The sequence below is a fragment of the Oryctolagus cuniculus genome, chromosome 2 (assembly GCF_964237555.1).
Source record: "Oryctolagus cuniculus chromosome 2, mOryCun1.1, whole genome shotgun sequence".
Classification (NCBI taxonomy): Eukaryota; Metazoa; Chordata; class Mammalia; order Lagomorpha; family Leporidae; genus Oryctolagus; species Oryctolagus cuniculus.
In genome coordinates this window covers 76447725-76469293 of record NC_091433.1, presented here as the reverse complement: position 1 = coordinate 76469293, position 21569 = coordinate 76447725, and the positions used below count along the sequence as shown (strand labels likewise).

At 38.2% G+C, this 21569-nt stretch overlaps 1 protein-coding gene across 3 annotated transcripts in view; it reads right to left on the bottom strand.

Annotated features, from left to right (window-relative positions):
• The window catches only part of SGCZ (sarcoglycan zeta), a 1210308-nt gene that overhangs the window by 197491 nt on the left and 991248 nt on the right, over positions 1-21569 (bottom strand). For 2 of the 3 annotated variants that reach the window (XM_017350432.3, XM_070069664.1), the window contains exon 3: positions 19619-19720. The exons of the other annotated variant lie outside the window; for it this stretch is intronic. In XM_017350432.3, the coding sequence (XP_017205921.2) occupies positions 19619-19720 (102 nt within the window). The remainder of the gene's footprint in view (positions 1-19618; positions 19721-21569) is intronic. 3 annotated transcript variants of the gene reach the window in all.

Here is a 21569-nt window from a genome sequence, read left to right as displayed (position 1 = left end):
AGCTCTCATTGCCATGTTGTGGGGAGGCCTTATTTTTCTCTATTTCCCTATCTCCGGGCATTCCTATCTCTCCTATTTTACTTCTATCTACCAGCATTCCTATTTGTCTCATTTTACTTCTAAATTTCTGTTTCTCTTATCCCTGCGGCTTCCCGGCGCCCGCCCCGAGGCTGCTTCTGGGCACCTCGCCCTGCGGCAGCTTCACGGCTCTGCGCGGCTTCCTGGTGCCTCGCCGCCCCGCGGTTCTCTCATCTGCGCGGCTTCCCGGCGCCCGCCCTGCGGCGGGCTCCCGGCTCTGCGCGGCTCTGCTTCGCGCGCACACTCCGCGGTCTCCACGCCCTTCGCGTCTGCACCAGGGCCTCGCGCCAGCTCCGCGTTCCCTATCTATTCACGCCCCGTGCTCTCTCTGCACGCGGCGGCTTCCGCGAATCACACAGCGTAGCTCACGTCTCCGCCGCTGGCATTCAGTTCAAGTTCCCCGGACTAACCTGGCGAATTCCAACCTGGCGGCCCACGTCTCTTCCTCTGGTTCCAGATCTTCGCCTCTTGCTCCCCGGGCTGACTTGAAGAATTCCAAGCTGGCTTACGTCTCCGCCTCGGCCTGCACTCGCGGCTTCATCCTCCCTAACATTTTTCTCTACCTGGTATGTTTCCCTAAGTTTTCTTCCAACAATATTCCTCCCTCATTTCTCCTGGCTTCTCCCCATAGTCCGTATCCGAGTCTGTTTGTTCTAGCTTTCACTTTCGCTTTCGACCTTAGAGATTTCTCCCAGCTTCCCCCGTAGTCCGTATCCGAGTCTATGCCTACACTTTCAATAGCTTCTTCCAGCACCTTTTTCGTCCGGCTTTTCCCTAGGCTGTTTGCTAGTCTCTCTCTCCGGTATTTTCCACTTCTTCCCGTTTCTTCCCTCCTAAGTTTCCTATCCGAGTCACGGCACCATTATGTCACTCCCCCTCTTCGTGGAGGAAGGACACTAAGCCCTGCCTAGGCTTCATATCTGAGTCACGGCACCATTATGTTGCTCCCTGTCTTCGTGGAGGAACGACACAGGACCCTGCGCTGTTCTTTCATCTGCTCGGCCCTCCCCGGGTTTGCTGCTGGTTCTTCCTGGGTTGGCTACCGTCCCTTCCACCTCCGTGGAAGGGCAGTTCCCCCTGCCACATTCCCCACTTCTGCGGAGGAGCGGCACACCGCTGGCCGGCTCTCTCGGGGGCTGCACAGGTGTTCCCCTTAGATGTTCCTCGTGCATGTTGTCTCTCTCCTCCTTTATAGTCCTTTTCCACCAATCCCAACTCTGCTACCCACATGCCGAGTACGCTGCTCTCCTCCAATCAGGAGCAGGTCCTACAGTTTATTGGTTGAACTGGAGGCAGCTACATAGAAGCTGTTTCTCCCTTCTCAGCGCCATATTGTGGGAGAGCAGATGCATAGAATAAGTCTTAATTCCAGTAACTTAGTCTAGTCCGGGTTGCTCCCCACAGGTGGGTATAAAGAACTTTCAAACATTTTTAGTGGGTTTGTAAATGAACATAATCATTATGTACAACAGTACTGTTTCCTTCAGAAACCAAAAATAAAATTACTGTGATTCATCTATCCCACTGCTTGATATATGGTCAAAGAAAATTAAATCAGAATATCAAAGAGATACCTGCACTAATATCTCTATTGTAGCACTATTCATAATAGGTAAGTTATGGAATCAACTAAGGTATACATAAATGGGTTATGCATAATGAAAATGTGCTACACAAACACAATGGAATATTAGTCAGCCATAAAAAGAATGAAATCAAATCATTTTCAGCAACATGATAGACACTGAAGACATTGTATGAAATAAGCTAGGCAAAGAAATACAAATATTGCATATTCTCACTCACACATTGAAGCTAAAAAGTCAATTACATATAAGGAATGGGTAGAACAGTCATTATTAGAAAAGCAGAGCAGAGGGGCAGAAAGACAGATGGAGACTGGATTTCCAGTACCAAAAATATGGTTATATACAGCACAGCAAAGTGAGAACCGTTGAAAACTCATTATATATTGCATAAAGATTGGGAGGGTGAAGTTTGAAGGTTTCTAACACAATGAAATGATAAATATTTAAGGAGCTAGAGATGCTGATATCCTGATTTGAATTAAATTTTGTATACAGTATTAAGTAATCACACTGTACACCATAAACATTTTCAGTTATTCTATGTCACAAAAGACATAAAATGCTACTGTATTACTCCTTGTGTTAAATGTTAACTTCACTAATAAGCCTCAAACATGAAAGGTCAGTCATTAATTATGCCTAAAGTATATTGAAGGGGAATAAATACTCATTTGAATTTCAAGAAATAAGAAAAAGATAAAAAGACAAAATGAATTTGCTAAATATTTTTTTCAGGAATAAACACCACCATAGTAAATTCTACTTAATCATCATTATTACAGCACTTTTGGGAAGAAAGCAGTGAGTGCCTGCCACTAAAACATGGCATTTAATTACATTCCTCTTACTGTCTGCTTCCATACTCTGAAGTCATTCAGGTTTCCAAATTAATACATTTGTAAGCTGGCTAAAGACCAAGTAATTCAGTTTCAGAGAGGTGTGAGGGTCAAAGAAACAGATCAGCAGCACAAGGTGCATTTTAATAGTTCAAAACCTTTACTGGCTTGTCTGAAAATCCTAGAGAAGAATCTAAATATATAATTCTTTCTCTGCCACTATTCATTTTTCTAGAATTGGACAAACATCTCCAGTATTTTCAGGATTGTTTCTCTCTGCCCACTCTTTTTAAGAGCAAACAAGAGAGCACCTGAAACTAAGAGGAAGAGAAAGTAAATCTCTTTGGCACTGAAGGACCAGGATTAACATTGGGATAGTGAAGTGAGCTGCAGTTCTGTCCTATGGCATATGCTTGTTGTAATAAGTTTAAAAGCATAGAAAAATAAATATAAATATAAATTTAAATCATATTCATTCCTCATGTCTAAGTCTGCTATCTGTACATGTATTCTATTAACAAAGGTGCCGTTTCCCATTAAAATATTTTGTTCTACTTAAAATATTTATCTATTTCAAAGAGAGAGAGGGAGAGATATGGAAGGAGGAATGGAGAAGGTACTTTCATCCAGTAATTCACTCTCTAAATGACTGCACCAACTGGGACAGAACCAGGCTTAGGCAGGGAGTCAATAATTCAATTCAGATCTCCTGCATGTGTGCCAGGCACCCAAATACTTGTCCCATTACTATCTGCCTTCCAGGATGCACATGAGCAGGAAACTCGAAGCTGGAGCAGAGCCTGGACTCCAACACAGGCACTGTGGTGTGGAATGTGTGTGTCTTGAGTAGCATGTTAACTTCTATGCCAAACACCTGTCCCTCCATCATTTTTTAGTTAAAAAAGAATCTGAACACATTGCACAGAGATGAAAGATATTTTGGCTGCTGTTTATGAAAGAAGGAAAAGAGGAAACAATAATGGACAAGGAAGCAAGACAGCAACATGGCTAATTAAAAATGATAGGCTGCCTAATGTTTTGTTTCAAATAATTTGCATATGCAATGCAAATACTCTATTTCCTTAACATGTTAGTGGGGTCTTGAAAACCACAAACATCAAGTGTGAAAAGATGTGTACATTTTAGGTGGTTAAGGCAGGAGGAAGTCTGGGAAATGATAGAGATCCATATTTGAGTAGATAACATGACCAAAGAAGGAATTTTAATGTCATATTAAGGAAAATAAAGACTTCAGCTGTGACAGAAAATTGGCACCAGAGGACAATGTAGGACTCACGTCTCCTGGAAACTCCTAGAAGTCTTATGAACATTGTTAGATCATGCACAAGTTGCAGAACAAGGGTTGAATCTGAATTTTGTAAATTTTTAATAACCAAAGGGGTCAAAAGAAACATATGGACTGATGTATGATAAAAACATTGCACTTAGCACCTTAATAAAATTAATAAAATCAAAGTTATAGCTAAAGCATCTGTTTTTTTTTCTTAATTTCTGGACTTATTTGACTATATCTTATATACTTATATATCTTAGTCAATTTGAGATAAAAATTACTTCTTTTTTCAGAAATGTACTGATTCAAACCAGTTATGATTTCTAAGTGAATATTATTTCAAAATAGACTTCAATGTTATTGAGTAAAAATTGTGCCACATCTGTCAGTGATTTTACTAAGTACAAACCTAAGGAAAAGCAAAGGAGAATTATGGGAGAAGTACATGACAGGTAAAAGTCATGACCACAATAAATGATGAGTCTTTACAGTGAAGAGGGAGCTTATTGTGACAAAATGTGGAGAGAGCAATATTTATAGTCATTGTAACTTAGTCTATTTTGATAGCTGTGCTCAGAACACAGGAAGAAAAGTGTGGGATGACGCTGCTGATACTTGTTACAGCTTGTGTTTACAAGCCATGCTGTGAGACCATCACGGCTATTGTAGACCCCAGACATTGGCCAGGGAAGGTGTCCATGTCCCTGGCCTTTTAAAATACTGTCATTTAATTTTTCTAATGTTTAATTTGTAGAAACAATTTCACATCTAAACATTATTTTAAAAGCACCCATCCACTCAATAACAGTATTTTAATTTATTAAAGTGGAATTGTGGTAAGAAGCTACTATTTCTATTTGTAAAAAATTATATGATTTTGTGCCTTCCCTGTGCTGTTTAATAAAATTTTACCACTCAATCTCTCAGATTTTTAAAAGATTATTTAACACAGTGAGCCTCTATAAACCCAAATAACGGGAAGTAATAAAGAGTTTCTTAGTTAATGAAATGGCTGTTTGGTATTTGTAAGGAAATGCATTTGGTTAATTTGAAATGTAGTAGACTAAGCAAGAATAGGCTGCCTTGAGGATGAATTACAAATTCCTTAGCATCCAAATCCTGCACGTCTGACGCCTCAGCTGCTTTCCAAATGCTGATTTCTGTGCTCCCTTCTTCTGTCCTTCAAAAATTTTATGCCTATGCCTCCTAAAACATTTTTAAAAACTATGCCACTTTGGACATGTTGAAGCTGATATTTGAAATATAATGAAATGGAAAATTTGCAAGGGATAAAATATCTAACACCGATAAAATAATACTGTCCTTGTACTTTCAATGTATTTTGCAGAATGCTCTATTTTCAAGGAGCTAGACTGAGAGACTTCTGTTGAAATATGTCTGCTATATAACTTAACCTGGGGCCGGTGCTGTCGCATAGTATGTTAAGCATCCTCCTGCAGCACCAGCATTCCATATGGGTGCCAGTTTGTGTCCTGGCTGCTCGTCTTCTGATCCAGCTCTGCTAATGGCCTGGGAAAGCAGTGGAAGATGGCCCAAGCTCATGGGCCCCCGCACCCATGTGGGAGACCACTAGGAGGCTCCTGGCTCCTGATTTCGGATTGGCTCTGCTTTGGCCATTGCAGCCACTGGGGAGTGAACCAGCAGATGGAAGACCTTTCTTTCTGTCTCTCCCTCTCTCCAACTGTAACTCCCCCTCTCAAATAAAGAAATAAAATCTTTAAAAAATAACAAACCATCAACAGAACCAGCTTAACTTTCATCAGAAATAAATTTGAAGTGTGTTTGCTTGGGTTTGCGACTGTGCCTTACACAACTGTTTACATGAAACCAGCTGATCTCTTCACTGCTTGTTTAACAAAGCAATTTTTGTGAGTACTATTTTTCTTTCTTTTTGCTTACCAAGATAAGCATAAAATTATTTTGACTTCAAACCTCAACCACTCTACAAATTCACAAATTGTCTCATACAGAGGAATGAATTTAGTATACAGGATGCAATTTTAAGTTGAATACTCTCACGGAGATTGCTCTGCTTGATTCCCAGGCCTGTCTTCTAAGGACAGAATTAAAGCAAGTTCACTAAGCACCAGTACCCCTCACAGTCATTAGAAACAGGGGCCAGTTTCATTTTGCAGACCAAGTGCCTGCATCTGTACCCATCTGTGTCATTGTAGGTGCATACTGCTGACACAGCTACATGTGGTCAGTTATGTTCATATAAGCAGCGCCACAATAAAACCAAACTGTTCTCTTCCCATCTTTTTGAAGCATGTAGTTTGTCTCTTTATAAATACAAAAAAAGTATGACTGTGTTTAGATAATATAAATTTATGGCTGGATCTAATTCACTAAAATGTTTACATGGGTAACATTGTGAAACAAGTGCAAAATGCCAGAGGTAATGAGGTCATTTCTTATAACTGCAAACATTTTCATTTGTCCAACATGATCGAGAGCATGTTTTTGTAGGGATTTAACTTATGTTCTTTGACTGCACAAGCCATTCATCTGTTAGCAAAGGAAACATTTGGTGAGAGGTATGCATTTTTCTTTATGCACATATAGTGTAGTGAAAAGTTCAAACATGGTCACTTGCTCCCTATTATCTACAATGCATGGTTGTAGTCAGTGATCAACACAAATAAGATTGCTGCTTTATGGAAAGTGTTTCACTTTAGTTTTTGAAATTCAAATAAAGTATCTGGTATCCCGTACTTCAGAATCCTTTATATACCAGAGTATCTCCAAAAGTTCATGAAAATCATGGAATTAAAGGAAAATTCCATTTTGGTACAAATATTTTTGAAAACAACACAGTTTTTTAAAAACATGCCTTTTTCTATGAACTTTTAGAAGACTTCTTGCATGGATGAATTTAAAAAAAAAGTGTACCAAAATTAATTTATCTTTTAACTCCACCTTTCTACAGAATTTTTGATTACCTACTTGTGGACAAAACTAGAGAGGCAGGTGCTGTGTTTCAGCGGGTTAAACTGCCAGCTGCAATGACAGCATCCACATGGGCTTTGGTTTGTGTCTAAGCTATGCCAGTTCTGATCCAGCTCCCTGCTAATGCGCCTGAGAAGGCAGAGGAAGATGGCTCAAGTGCTTGTGCCCCTACACCCATGTGAGAGCCCCAGATTAAGCTCTTGGCTCCTGGCTTCAGCCTGGCCAAGCCTTGGCTGTTGTAGCTATTTGGGGAGTGAACCAGGAAATGCAAAAGCTCTCTCATGTTCTATTTCTCTCCCTTCTTTCTCTGTAATGATGCCTTTCAAGTCAATAAATAAAATCTTAAAATAAAAAGACTTGAGAGAAAGCATCTTGTCATAAATCTATTAAATATGTTATTTATCAGCTGTTATCATGTATTCTTTTAAAAAAACTTGATTAAGCATTTTATGGGGTTATAAAATCAATTTTATAGGTTATAATAATAGTTACACATAAATATACATCAAAACTTTATATAAGTATAAATGCATATGTTACATATATAAAATTATATTACATAACACACACATATAGATATATATAATGTCACTCTTTGCTTAACAAACACTTTAGTTTCTCTACAACAAGTTGTTATATACACACAGATAAGATACTACACAGAAAACAATTCAAGCTGATGTGTTCTGGATCTGTTTTGTCATGATCTCACATCATTTTGGGGAAAGCCTTAAGTGTACAAGTGTGTGTGTATGTCTGTGTGTGTGTGTAGTATTATTGGGGGAAAATGAAGCGGCAATTTTCAGATAATTTTTGAAGTATTTGTTTACTAAGTCAACTAAGAGGTGAGGAAGAAACTGCCAGTTTTTTATGAAGCTTCACTACTATGAGAGAGACAGCACCAGTGTCCAACAACCGCACAGTCCTAGGAAAACTACTTATCCATTATAGTATTTTTTTTTGTTCCAGTACCATTGGTTGATCTCTGTAATTAACACACAATTATTCTTAGGTGTTTATATTTTAACTGAAAAGTGATCCCTGTTAGGAATTTGAAAAACATTATGCTGAGTGTAATAAGCCAATCCCAAAGGGACAAATACCACTTGTTCTCCCTGATAGGTGACAACTAACTGAGCACCAAAAAGGAAACCTGTTAAAGTGAAATGAACACTAGGAGAAACGGTGACTTGATCAGCCCTCACCCTGACTGTTGATGAGCAACTTAATATGTTATCCCTCTTAGTATTTTTTTTTGTTTGTTCTACTTAATACTTTTGGTTGAATACTGTAATCAATATACAATTATTCTTAAGTGCTGAAACATAACTGAAAAGTGATCCCTGTTAATATAAGAGCGGGAATAAGAGAAGGAAGAGATGTGCAATTCGGGACATGCTCAAGCTGACTTACCTCAAACGGTAGAGTTAGAAACATACCAGGGGATTGCAATTCAATCCCATCAAGGTGGCATGTACCAATGCCATCTCACTAGTCCCAGTGATCAATTTCTATTCACAGTTGATCATAATGATAGGACTAAGAACCAAAGGGATCACATAAATAAGAATAGTGTCTGCAAATACTAGCTGATAGAATCAAAAAGGGAGAGAATGATCCAACATGGGAAGTGAGATACACAGCAGACCCATAGAATGGCAGGTGTCCTAAACAGCACTCTGGCCTCAGAATCAGCCCTTAAGGCATGCGGATCCGGCAGAAATGCCCATGAGAGTATTTCAGGCATGGAAAGCCAAGACACTCTGGAAAAAAAAAAAAAAAAAAAAAAAAAAAAAAAAAAAAAAAAACAACAACAAAAAAACAAAAAACAAAACAAAACAAAACAACAACAACAACTAAATGAAGATCCCTGCGAGTGAGATCCCAGTGGAAAGAATGGGTCATCAAAGAAGGAGGTACCTTTCTCTGAAGGGAGGAGAGAACTTCCACTTTGACCATGGCCTTGTGTAAATATGATCAGAGTCGGTGAACTCAGGGGGCTTCCATAGCCTTGGCAGCTCATGACAAGAGCCTAGGGTGATTACTGAGGCCATAAACAAGAGTGTCAATTGGTTAAGTCAACAACAGGAGTCACTGTGCACTTATTCTTCATGTAGGATCTCTGTCCTTAGTGTGCTGTACATTGAGATTTAATGCTATAACTAGTACTCAAACAGTATTTTTCACTTTATGTTTCTGTGTGGGAGCAAACTATTGAAATCTTTACTTAATGTATGCTAAACTGATCTTCTGTATATAAAGAGAAATGAAAATGAATCTTGATGTGAATGGAAGGGGAGAGGGAGTGGGAAAGGGGAGGGTTGCGGTTGGGAAGGACGTTATGGGGAAGCCATTGTAATCCATAAGCTGTACTTTGGAAATTTATATTCATTCATTAAATAAAAGTTAAAAAAATACACTACACATATTTGGAGCCTGCCTTCTAAAATAATTTTTCTTTTTCATGTCTAAGGAAAACTTCACATCTACAGCTGTTTTCACTATACTTACATATTTAGTGATTTTAAATAATTCCAGTTTAATGAAGTCTTCCTACCATCATGCCACTATTTCTATTTTCCTTTTACTTCTAACCATGACCCAATGTGCTCAAACTATCCCTATACTTACTACTATGAGTTCAGCTCCTCATTTCACATCACATAGAAATGTGGATATCCTGAAGACATGTAAAAAGATTACTTAAATAGAGGGATTAATTGTCAAAAACAATGAATCAGCCATGAGAATCTTGTTTTCAGTCACTATTAATACATTTGTTTGCATGACTTGAAGTAATGAAATTGCTATATGCTGATAAAGACAGTATTTCCCTATATATATGGCTGAAAGGATTAAGGCAGTGTGTATGAAATGCTTTGTAAAGTGACAAGTATAATGATAAAGATGTTTTAAATTATTTAGTAAGTACATGGGTGATTTTGGGGTTTATATCAGTGAGTACATGAATTGGTTCAAGGATACCTATGGACCATCAAAAACTGTATATAAATTTATACTTATATTTCACCTATATAATTTCCAGTCTATTGGACATCTTCAATGTGATTTTTACAATATTAAAAAGCATTTTGAGAAAAAGCATTTAGCATAACAATAGAGACACATACTGTGGGGAGCAACTCGGACTAGAGTAAGTTACTGGAATTAAGACTTATTCTATGCATCTGCTCTCCCACAATATGGCGTTGGGAGAGGAGAAAACAGCTTCTACACAGCTGCCTCCAGTTCAACCAATAACCTGCAGGAGCTGATCCTGCTCCTGATTGGAGGAGAGCAGCGTACTCGGCGTGTGGGTAGCAGAGTTGGGATTGGTGGAAGAGGACTATAAAGGAGGAGAGAGACAACATGTACCAGGAACATCTAAGGGGAACATCCGGATAACATCTGAGCAGCCCCCGAGAGAGCCGGCCGGCCGGCGGTGTGCCGCTCCCCCGCGGAAGTGGGGAAAGTGGCAGGGGGAGCCACCCTTCCAGGGAGGTGGAAGGGTCGGTAGCCAACCTGGGAAGAACCAGCAGCAAACCCGGGAAGGGCCGAGCAGACAAAAGAACAGCGCAGGGTCCTGTGTCGTTCCTCCGCGAATGGGGGAGCGACATAATGGTGCCGTGACTCAGATACGAAGCCTAGGAGGGATACATCCCATATCAGAATGTACAGGTTAGATTCTGACTTGCCTCTGAACTCAGCTTTCCCATCAGTGCAGACCTGGGTAGGCAATGGTGATAGCTCAAGTAACTGGGTTTCTGTCACCCATATGGGAGAGCTGGACTGCATTCCTACTCCTTGCTCTGACCCCAGAATGGTCATTTGTGCAGTGAACCAGTAGAGGAGAGCTCCCTCTTTCTTTCTGTCCCCCAAATAAATAGTAAATATTCTTTAAAAAGTATTTGGTTGTTTGAAAACATATCATTGCAAAACTTTAAACAAAAATAAGGAAGAAAGAAGAAAGGAAGGTGTCGCTCCCCCTCTTCGTGGAGGAGCAACACTAAGCCCTGCCTAGGCTTCATATCCGAGTCACGGCACCATTATGTCGCTCCCCCTCTTCGTGGAGGAGCAACACTGAACCCTGCGCTGTTCTTTTCGTCTGCTCGGCCCTCCCCGGGTTTGCTGCTGGTTCTTCCCGGGTTGGCTACTATCCCTTCCACCTCCGTGGAAGGGCAGTTCCCCCTGGCCACATTCCCCACTTCCGCAGGGGAGCGGCACACCGCCGGCTGGTTCTCTCGGGGGCTGCACGGGTTCCCTTAGATGTTCCCCATAGATGTTCCTTGGTGCATGCCGTCTCTCTCCTCCTTTATAGTCCTTCTCCGCCAATCCCAACTCGGCTGCCCACACGCCGAGTACGCTGCTCTCCGATCAGGAGCAAGTCCTACAGTTAATTGGTTGAACTGGAGGCAGCTGTGCGGAAGCTGTTTACTTCTCTCCCAGCGCCATATTGTGGGAGAGCAGATGCATAGAATAAGTCTTAATTCCAGTAACAGTCTAGTCCGGTTTGCTCCCCACAGGAAGGAGTAGCTGGGTAGCAATGAGAGAAGGAGGATAGGTTAGGAAGTATCATATTCTTAACACTTTATACATAAAATACACGAAATTTGTTCCTTTTACAGAAATAAAAAAATTAAAAGCATGCTGTTGTGTAAATGCTATCATTTCTGTGTTCACTGCTGGTCCCTCTTAACCAGCACTGTACATGTAACCCACACAAAGACTCTTAGATGGTGGTTGGTGTGGTGGTGCAGCAGGTTTAGCCACCACTTGTAATGCAGGCAACCCATTTGGACACTTGTTCTAGAAACAGCTGCCCCGCTTCCCACCCACCTCCCTGATAATGTGCCTGGGGAATCTGTAGAAAATGCTCAAGTACGTGAGCCCCTGCCATCCATACGGGAGACCTGAATGGAGTTCCAGGCTCCTGACTTTGGTCTGGCCCAGCCTTAGCTGTTTGTGGCCATTTGGGAGTGAACCACCAGATGCAAGTTCTCTCTGTGTGTGTGTATCTCTCCCTCTCTTTAACCCAGCCTTTCAAGTAAATAAGTCTTCAAAAACGGAAAGAAAGATATTTAGATAATTATTTGTAGATGTTTGGTAAATGTAATGGAGGAGACCGATGTCGATCAAAAAAAGAAGAGTTAATGTCCAAATATTCTTTATGTATGAGACAGAATCACACATGCACACACACACAGACATAGATATAGATAGAGAAGAGATAGACCGAGAGATTGAGAGAGAAGGGAGGAAGAGGGAGGGCAAGCTAGTGAGCATGAGTGTCATTCACTGGTTCAGTCTCCAAATGTCTTCAAAGTCCAGGGCTGCGGGCTGGGGTTGAGTCCAAGAGCCACTCAGTCTAGATCTCCTACACACCTGGAAGGTACTATCTACCTGAGCCATCAATTGTTGCCTCAGTGGGTCTACGTTAGCAACAAAGTGGCATTGGGTGAACAGCTCCTGGGAATCAAACTCAGGCATTTTGATGCCAAATATAGACATCTCAACTGGCATCCTAACTACTAGGACAAACAAATTCCCTAGAGTTCTATTGTTTCTAATGCTATGAGAAAGCATATAAATATTTGCTATGAATTTAATACACTGTGTGTTTTACAGTGACAAAAGAAATGCCACTTTTATCCAGATGAGGATAAAAGTATATCCATATATAAAAAGACACACAGATATAGGAAGAAGCAGTCACTTGAGGTATGACTTCTGCCTCACTTTGGAAGCCTGAGACTTCAAACATACCACTAAAAATTCCTAGGACTCAGGACTCACAGGCACAATGAGAATAAAATGATCCATGCATGCCTGCCTCACAAGGTTGCTATGAAAGCAATGTATACATCTTTAAATTAAATGTCAATAAGTTAATTTTGAAGACATAATTAAAGCAAGAATACCAGTTTTGACTATTTATTTTAAGAGTAGTTGCTGGGTTCTATTTTGGTGACAGAAACAGACATTGTCCCTGGGCCTTGCAGTATGTGGTTATTTCTGTACGTAAGTAGAACAGTCAAAGTATTTTATAGTCAAGTGACAAACTAACATAATTAAATACCTTGAAGAGTGCTTTGGAGTTAAGGAAGAATATGCATGTATACAAGGTAGTAAGGACAAAAGACAGTCATTGGAAAACAAATCTACAAATTCTGAGTATTAAAGTCTTTTTGGAATAATTTAATTAAGACGAAAACTTCAAAATAAGAAGCAATTTCTAATACAAAACTGTTCAGACTATATTGTCAGACACATGAAGTTTGGTCTATACAGCTGACATAAATTTTAGAGCCTCCTATAGATTTACTGACACCAGAAAATATGGAAAATGAATTACTCATTCAGTTTAGTGGGTTAGGAAACTGTCAATGGGTAAGTCACAAAAAAAGTAGAGAAAGGGGTTTTAGTAGACAAAATGAAAGTCGATGAAAGATTTAAGTGAATTTAAACCAATACTTGTTCTAAGTAAAAATTAGTGGGAAGACAACTGGAAATTTAATTGATGTCTGAACAACAACAAAAAAAGGGAAAACACAAAAGAGCAACAATAGAGACTGGAGGATATATTTGTACAAAACAACTTCATAAGAAAAAATGAATTAGAGTTATATTGCTAAAATAGTAGACCCTGTCCTCAGAAAATCATAGAAAATTAGTCAAACATTCCACTAAAGAAGTATCGCAATTACTAGACAGTTCTGTGGTGGATTTCCACCATACTTGTTTTAAGAACAACTAATTCTCTATCATTACAATTGACTTGGTATATAGGTAAATCACTGTAGTCTTCCAGCGAACTCTAAGACCCCGGTAATATATCAAAGCAAAATTGAGAAAAATACACAAAATAAAATAAAAAGTATGTACCAAAACATTATCATGGAAATATGTTCAAATGCTCAAAATGATCTAGTAAGCTTATTTTACAATTTATTGAAAGATCGCTACTTCTGAACACAATGTTTGTCCCAGTGTTACAAGGATATTACCTCATTTGGATATCTTTCCATGTGAATCACTTGATGTAGAAAATAATCTGATATAAATTATCTTGAAAGATATCTAAATATGTGACTAAATATTTCTGACTAAACTTATAATTAAGTTAATAATAAAAGGATGACATTTCATTTTTCACATTACTTGATCTGTCACAAAAGAGTTGCTCATTCTTTCAACCTAGGAACCCTACTTCTCTCTGCTTCAAGCTCATCAAAGTCTTTTGGTTTCCTTCCTACTTCACTTACCCCACCCTCTCGCTCTGTAGCTGGTCCTTTCTATTCTTCCTATACTCTTTGATACTGAAGTGCATGAGGATACATCCCTATGACTTTTTATATTTTCTACTTAGTTCCTTGGCATTTCCTGACAGATTTCATGCAAGAGGGTACTTGGAAAAATTGTGGGAATGGATACCTTTACTTTCGGGCAAGTCTTTTGTAATCTGCGCATTTTAATTTTCCAAGGAATTTTTGCCTATCCCTCATGTTTGGATTAGTGTGGGTATTTATATTATATAATTTATACCTTTATCTACAACATGACATTTAGACCCATATATCCACCTACCTACTCATCTCATAGACAAAATTTCCAGATCTAAAACTGTGCTTTTAAACTCCCCATACTCTCATATTCCAAACTTCCCTACAATGCAAATGGCAATCGCTCAGGTGAACATCTCTTTGCAACATGTTCCTTTCCTTTTCTCTCTCTTACTTCTTATATACAACGTATCAAACAATTATTCAAATTTTCTTTCACAATACACTATCCAGGATAATTGATACCCATCACATTGTGATGATTTGATGAGCTCAAATGTGCAGAGCACTTAGTATAATGTTTGTAATTCAATAAAATAACAAGTATTAATATTTCATGGGTTGGCATTGTAGAAAGTTTCACTGCTTTTGTTCTCTAGCACAAAACTTCCTTTTGCAGATATAGAGAGGGTAACTGGTTATGATACACAACTGCTGGACTATGGACCTCTAGTGTATACCCAAAGTTAGTTAGTATTATTAAAAATAATTATCTACCTGCTAAGCCAAAAAATGTTTTGAAATCTAACAATGAAATTTCAAGAAAATGGTAAGAGTGCATTTACAACAACAAAACGTCAATTTTTTTGTACAAGTACAAATTTCAATAAAAAAAAATGAATGGAAAACCTATTCGCATAAGCAGTAATAGCCACTAAGTACTTTACAAGAAACGTGTAATGGGTATAGGAAAAAATGTGAGAAACAGTCTCTGCGCCTTTCAAAGGAAGGGGGATAGCTAGGCAATGTTCTGGAACAAGGAAGGAAGTACTGCGACAATGGAGAGAGAGCCATGTTCCCAGGTAGGAGCACTCTGTGCTATAAAGATGCCATTCTTGACGAGTTAAATGTTATCATGATTAAATCACCAGCAGGGATTTTTTTTTTATGGGACTTGACAGCTGATTCATAACTTCATTTGAAAGAGACACACAAAAGGCAAAATCTTTTAAAGTGTAATAACCAAGAATTAGCTCTACCTGTTATAAAAATATTATTCCTTAAATGTAAGGTTGGGGTTCTTGCAAGTGAATCAGAAGATCAGAACAGACAGACCAGAAATTAATTTATTTTTGAGAATGCAGTATATGAGAAAGGAGTATTATTAGTGATGCCATGGGGGCTACTGATTATTTATAAGGATAAGAAGAAAAAATAGAAGAGAAATAGAGAAAAGAAGGGAGTTCTTTAAGCTTTACAATTTGAAAATAACACAATTTTGGTAAACAGCTTAGAGACAGTGAAACAACCTTGTAAGATAAAAAGGAAATTTACAGACCTCAGGAAAATTCCAAAAATCAAAACAACACCATTGTGCTAAGACACATAAAGTAGAGAATAAATGGCAATGCTCACATTGAGAAAAATAAGCTAATGAAATGGAAGAACACTCTTGATAACAGTTTCTTCTATTTACAGGAAAAACATAAATGGTTTAAATAAAGAAGTTGTGGTGGCTATGAGAACAAAATGACCCAACAACAGAATTACTGCTTTTTCTGAAGTAAAGAACTACAAATGAACTGAAAGATTTTAACCAATATAATAGAGAAAATTTCCCTGAAACAGAAGAAGTGAAATGCTGAAGTATATCAGGAATCCAAGCAGAATATTCATGTCATGAACAGCAGAAAAACACCAGCCTGTCCTCAGAAATTTTATGGCAATATTCAGTGTTAGGATTTAATAGAGAAATGCACTCACATTCAGACAAAAAGAAAGGATAAACTAACAATAAGATTCCCAAAAGAATAAAGGCAATGATTAGATATCCTAAGCATGAAATACTTCAAAAATTAAAATTTAAGAAAAATTAATTAACAGATGAAAAGGAAGGATTTGAATAGTGAACTGAGGAATGGGGCATCCACGACAAAAAATTGGACAGCTATTAGTTATGTGGTCATCATAATATAATATTTTCTGTGTATTGTTTTGAGTGCCAATTTAGAAAAGGTTGATTTTCAAAAAGAGATGAGAGTAAATTGCTATAGATAAAATGATAGAACTTCAAACACTGAGAGCCATGTGAAGGTGTCAGAGTGTCAGCTAGCTTAAAGAGTAGAACCAGCCCAGTTACTAAAGTAAGGTAGCAGATGTGTAATTATGGACAACTGTATTATCTGCTGAATATAAATCTATTATTTTTCCATGTACGTGATTCAATACTTACAAAAGCAGGAAGTAATTTAAATTTTTTTAAAAAAATTGTCTATATGAGAATACTGGCGAAATATAAAAGAAGGCAACTGATTGGTATTAACTGAGGGGAAGTGTACATATATGTGAAAGCTGCACACAGAAGTCCTCAATGGAGCCTAACTGAACCTGTTAAATGCCTTTTGAATTTAGGAAGTCTCTCTTACCTGAGAAGTACCAGGACTTCACAATTTTATTAAAAAGTTTCAATACATGAAAATATCTGGAAAGACTAAAATGTATAACTAATTTAATTTTTGGCTAACAAATTTCATTTCTAGTAGTTTATTTTATTTTATTTTATTATTATTATTTTTGACAGGCAGAGTGGACAGTGAGAGAGAGAGACAGAGAGAAAGGTCTTCCTTTGCGGTTGGTTCACCCTCCAATGGCCGCCACGGCCGGCGCACCACGCTGATCTGAAGGCGGGAGCCAGGTGCTTCTCCTGGTCTCCCATGGGGTGCAGGGCCCAAGCACTTGGGCCATCCTCCACTGCACTCCCTGGCCACAGCAGAGAGCTGGCCTGGAAGAGGGGCAACTGGGACAGAATCCGGCGCCCCGACCGGGACTAGAACCCGGTGTGCCGGTGCCGCAAGGTGGAGGATTAGCCTAGTGAGCCGTGGGGCTGGCTCATTTTTAGTAGTATTACTGAAATACATTTTTTAACCTAAGCAGTAACCATTTTGACACGTTTGAACCAAAATCACTTTAGAAATGAGATGACTAAGATTCAGAAAAATTGTGCCTGGCTTTTACAGAAAATGAATAGTTGCACGTATTGAAGAATAAAAGAAACTATAGTGCAAGAATTGCTTACAAAATGTATTTTTTCTTGGGGTAAGCATTGTGGCTCAGCAAGTTAAGCTTAGGCACCTGTATTTCCTACAAAGTGCCTGGGATCAAGTACTATCTCTACTTCTGATCCAGTATCCAGCTTAAGCACACCCTGGGAATCAGCAGATAATGGCCCAAGATGTTGTATCGCTGGCACTCACATGGGAAAACTCTACGAAGTTTCTGGTTCCTGGCTCCAGCATATGGGGAATGAATCAGTGGACCGAAGCTCTGTGTGCTCGCTCTTGCTCTCGTGCACTCTTTCTCTCAACCCCCCTTTCCTGTCATGCTGCCTCTTAAATAATTTTCTTTATTTTCCTTTATTTTAAATAGCATTGTAGTGTTTGTGTAAAGAGTATTTTGCAAGGACTCGATGAGTGCTCTTCTCCCGTTATCTAACCAAGTCCCATCAGTGAAGTCCTCACCTGCCTAGACATTGTGTGTTCCTCGTTACTGGGATCCTGACCAGTGATAATAAGACAGAAGAAGGAAAAGCCTCAGGGCTGGGGATGCACAAAGTACCTTACAGTTTTCAATCAATACAGTAGGTTTTGGAAATGGTTGTATACTTGAGATAATCTCTCCAAGGGATAAAGTGTAGGAGGGCCAGCTGCCACCACCTCATGCTAATACAATCAGTGGACTTTATCTTCTTGGGTACGAAGCTGGAATCACAACACACATCTCTGTGTCTCAGGAGAATCTGAGTTTACACTTGTTGCTCTGCTCTCACTCATGTCTCAGCTGGAAAAGTAAATTCCATAACCCTCCTGATGCCAGAGGGCTTCCCAGCGCTCCTTTAAATTGTGTTCCCCAGGAAGCTGCTACTAATTAGTCTAAGTGGCTGTCAGGATGCATCATCTTTGCTGTCCGTGGACTTTGCAGTAGGGTGCATTTCAAAAAAGCTTCTGCTGGTGATTACTCTCACTTTCTTCCTATGTTAAGCAATTTATTTATTTTCATGTATAAATTTTCATTTCTTCAAATATTGTTCATAGTGCTGAACAAACAAATACGGCAAATCAATAACTGAATAGTGGTGACTTCGAATCAAGGAAACACTGATATACATAAACAGGCTAGGTCTTTTTTATTTTCATGAAATCAAGTTTAAGGAACAATGCCAGTTTTTATATTCAATTATTCAGTTTTAAAAATTCAGTGATGTAAGTGTAGTTGTTCATACATGTGTCATTCTATTAACCATCTGACTAAACTCTGGAAAATGGAGTCAAAATTAACTTTCCATTACCCAGAGTGCAGTGAATATATTAATGAAACTGTCAGTTCACATAATAAAAAAATAAAGCTAATACTGTTATCCTATTCAAAAGTTTTATGAAAAACAATACTTTTTCTGTTTTCACTTTGACACTTATGGAAAAATTGTTTTGATGCAAATTACTCAACTTATGATTTAGTATAAAAATAAAGTCCATTTGCTAACACATTATATTGGAAGTGGTAAAACACTATTTTAGTCTAAAACAAAATGTAATATTTATTAAACAAGATTAATATTATCTAACTTTTTCATGACAAACTTTCCATATTTCTACATTAATAGTATTTTCCACACACACAAATTTATTCCACAGGTATCTCCCAGGGGAATAAAATTCTCGTCAGATTTTGGTTTCCCAAATTATTTACTACTTTCTGAACTCTAATGCACTTAAGTCAAAATGAACAATGACTAAGCTTCAATCTTGAGTTTTGGCATGCTACTAATTGATGAAACACATAATGACATACACATACACACACACACACACAAGATAATATTCTCATGTTTTAAATGGTGTATATACATGAATAAATTTAATTTCAAAATTAAAATTTCTTGTTATCTCATTTAAAAAAGACATTTTCATTACGATGAGAAGTTATAGAATGTATTAAACAAAAATTCATTTAAATCAATGTTTTTTGCAAAAATTACTCGAGATCTAGGAAATGCCCCTTTGGGAATATCTATAACTGTGTATTTTTTAACTGCCAGTTAAAACAGAGAGGCACGTTTTATGAACTAACAAAAGTAAAAACACTGCAATGTAGTTCAAAATTGCCCTCTGATTTGCCAGTTTGAAACTAACCTCCAGGGTTTTTCAATTGTTAAATATTTTTAATTCTTCAAAGAGGTCTTTAGCTCAAGTAAACTACATACTGAGAAGATAAGGGAACTCTGACCCCTATTTTAAGCTAAAATGTTAACCTCTAAATTATCTTTTACAGTAAGCCAAAGCCAGTATCACATACCTTTCTGGAATGAATTTCTTTCACATACAATGGAAGTAGAAACTCAGATATACCTTCAAGTCGGATTCCCTTCTTGGTGACTCTCAGATTTCCCATACCATCCTACAAGCAATGAAATATAGTTCACTTTTAGGTTAATTAAAGAATGAATACCTGGCCACACTTTTCTTAGGCCTATGTTTTCTCAACATAGTGATGATTTAAGGAAAATGAGAGATTAAATCTACTTAATGAATGATTGCAGCATTTTACATGCATAGAGAGTCTTCCATTTAAAATGAATAGGAAAAAGGATTATAACAGACCTGGTGTTTGCTCCCAGTTGTGTTAGAGACTAACATTCACCTATGGATAAATGCTTTACATTTTCCATGCATCAGTCAGTTCAACTATTTATTCTGTATGGCACTAGCTACCTGATTATTGGAAACAACTTCGTTTATACAGAACACTGGTAAGAATTTTATAAGTATACAAATAATTCTATGATATTCAAATAGTTACATTTATACCATAATTTAACGAAGTATTTAATGATTGGTCAATACTAGTAAATAAGGTGTTCCAGTATTCAATCTAGAAGTACGCATGTATCCTGTCCTTTAGAAAACAACAATCTATCAGGAGGATAAACAAGTACAAAAATAACACCCATGAGATGGAAAATCTGAGTGCTACTGGTAACTAAAGAAAGGGAATTTTATCACTAATCGTAAACCAGGTCAGGCATTTGGCACAGGGGTCAGGTGCCACTTGAGAAGCTTGTGTCCAAAAACAGAGTGCCTGGGTTTGAGTCCAGCTCTGCTCCCCATTCCAGCTTCCTATTCCTGAGCTTCCTGGGAGACAGTAGCTGAAGCGTCAAGTAATTTGGCCCCTGCCACCAACACTGGAATCCTGAATTGATTTTCTGCACTAAAACATTTCTCTCAGAAGATAATAACTATGAAAAGGGCCTTTAAAATATGGAAATAAAGCAACAGAGGCCCCTGCAGGGTGGAATAATATGAACGTGGTGGTAACCTTTAGGAAATAGCCCATCATTTGATCTAGCTAATGTGTGGGACCTCTACTTGGGAGAGGAAAGGACAGGAACATGTTTGGGAGTAAGAACAAGAAAACAATGCAAATCCAAGGATGGAACAGTCTAACAGCTTGAAACGACTGGAGTTAGGCTTCGAGATTAACCTGACAGAAGCACTGTGTAGGACCAACTGACAGGATGGAAGCAATAAGACTTAACTTGGAAATAACTGTAGGGAGTGTGATACAGGGCTGGTGAATAATTTCATCTGGGGACACTGAAAAGCGGAACATTTCAGATTCATTCAAGATTTCACAAATATGAGTATATAAGTGAATTTAGTGATTTTCACAACTTAAATAATGAAAGTTCTCATCTCAATTAAATTCAGTTCTGGATTTCTAACTTCAAAATTTCATATATATATATGTGTGTGTGTGTGTGTGTGTATATAGCACATTTATAGGAAGTGGGGGCTGGGAAATAATAATTGCTTAAGGCATCTTGAAATCTAGAATAAAAGTATTGTGTTCAAAGGTGTACATTAAGGCAAAGTGAAACTCTTGGACAGTCATTGGCTTTAGGGGTTTGCAAGAAGGAGATTATACATTTAAACAAGTTGCAATCAGTACAAAAGAAAGCCAAGACCATACAATGACATCACCACCCCATTATGATAGGTAAAGAAAACAACTGACACAGAAAAGCTTTTGGGAAAAGCAATAATGAGTAAAACTTTGACCAAGAATGCAAAGAATTTTTTTTAAGTCATAAAAAAGAAAATGATGGGGGGGATATTTGATGAGGTCATGGAAGGATTTAAAGTAATAGATTCTTGAATTAAACTTGAGATGGGAATAAAAGAAATTATTGAAACAAGTACATAAGATTAAAACCGACACTGGAAATATCTCACAGGGAACTGTAAAT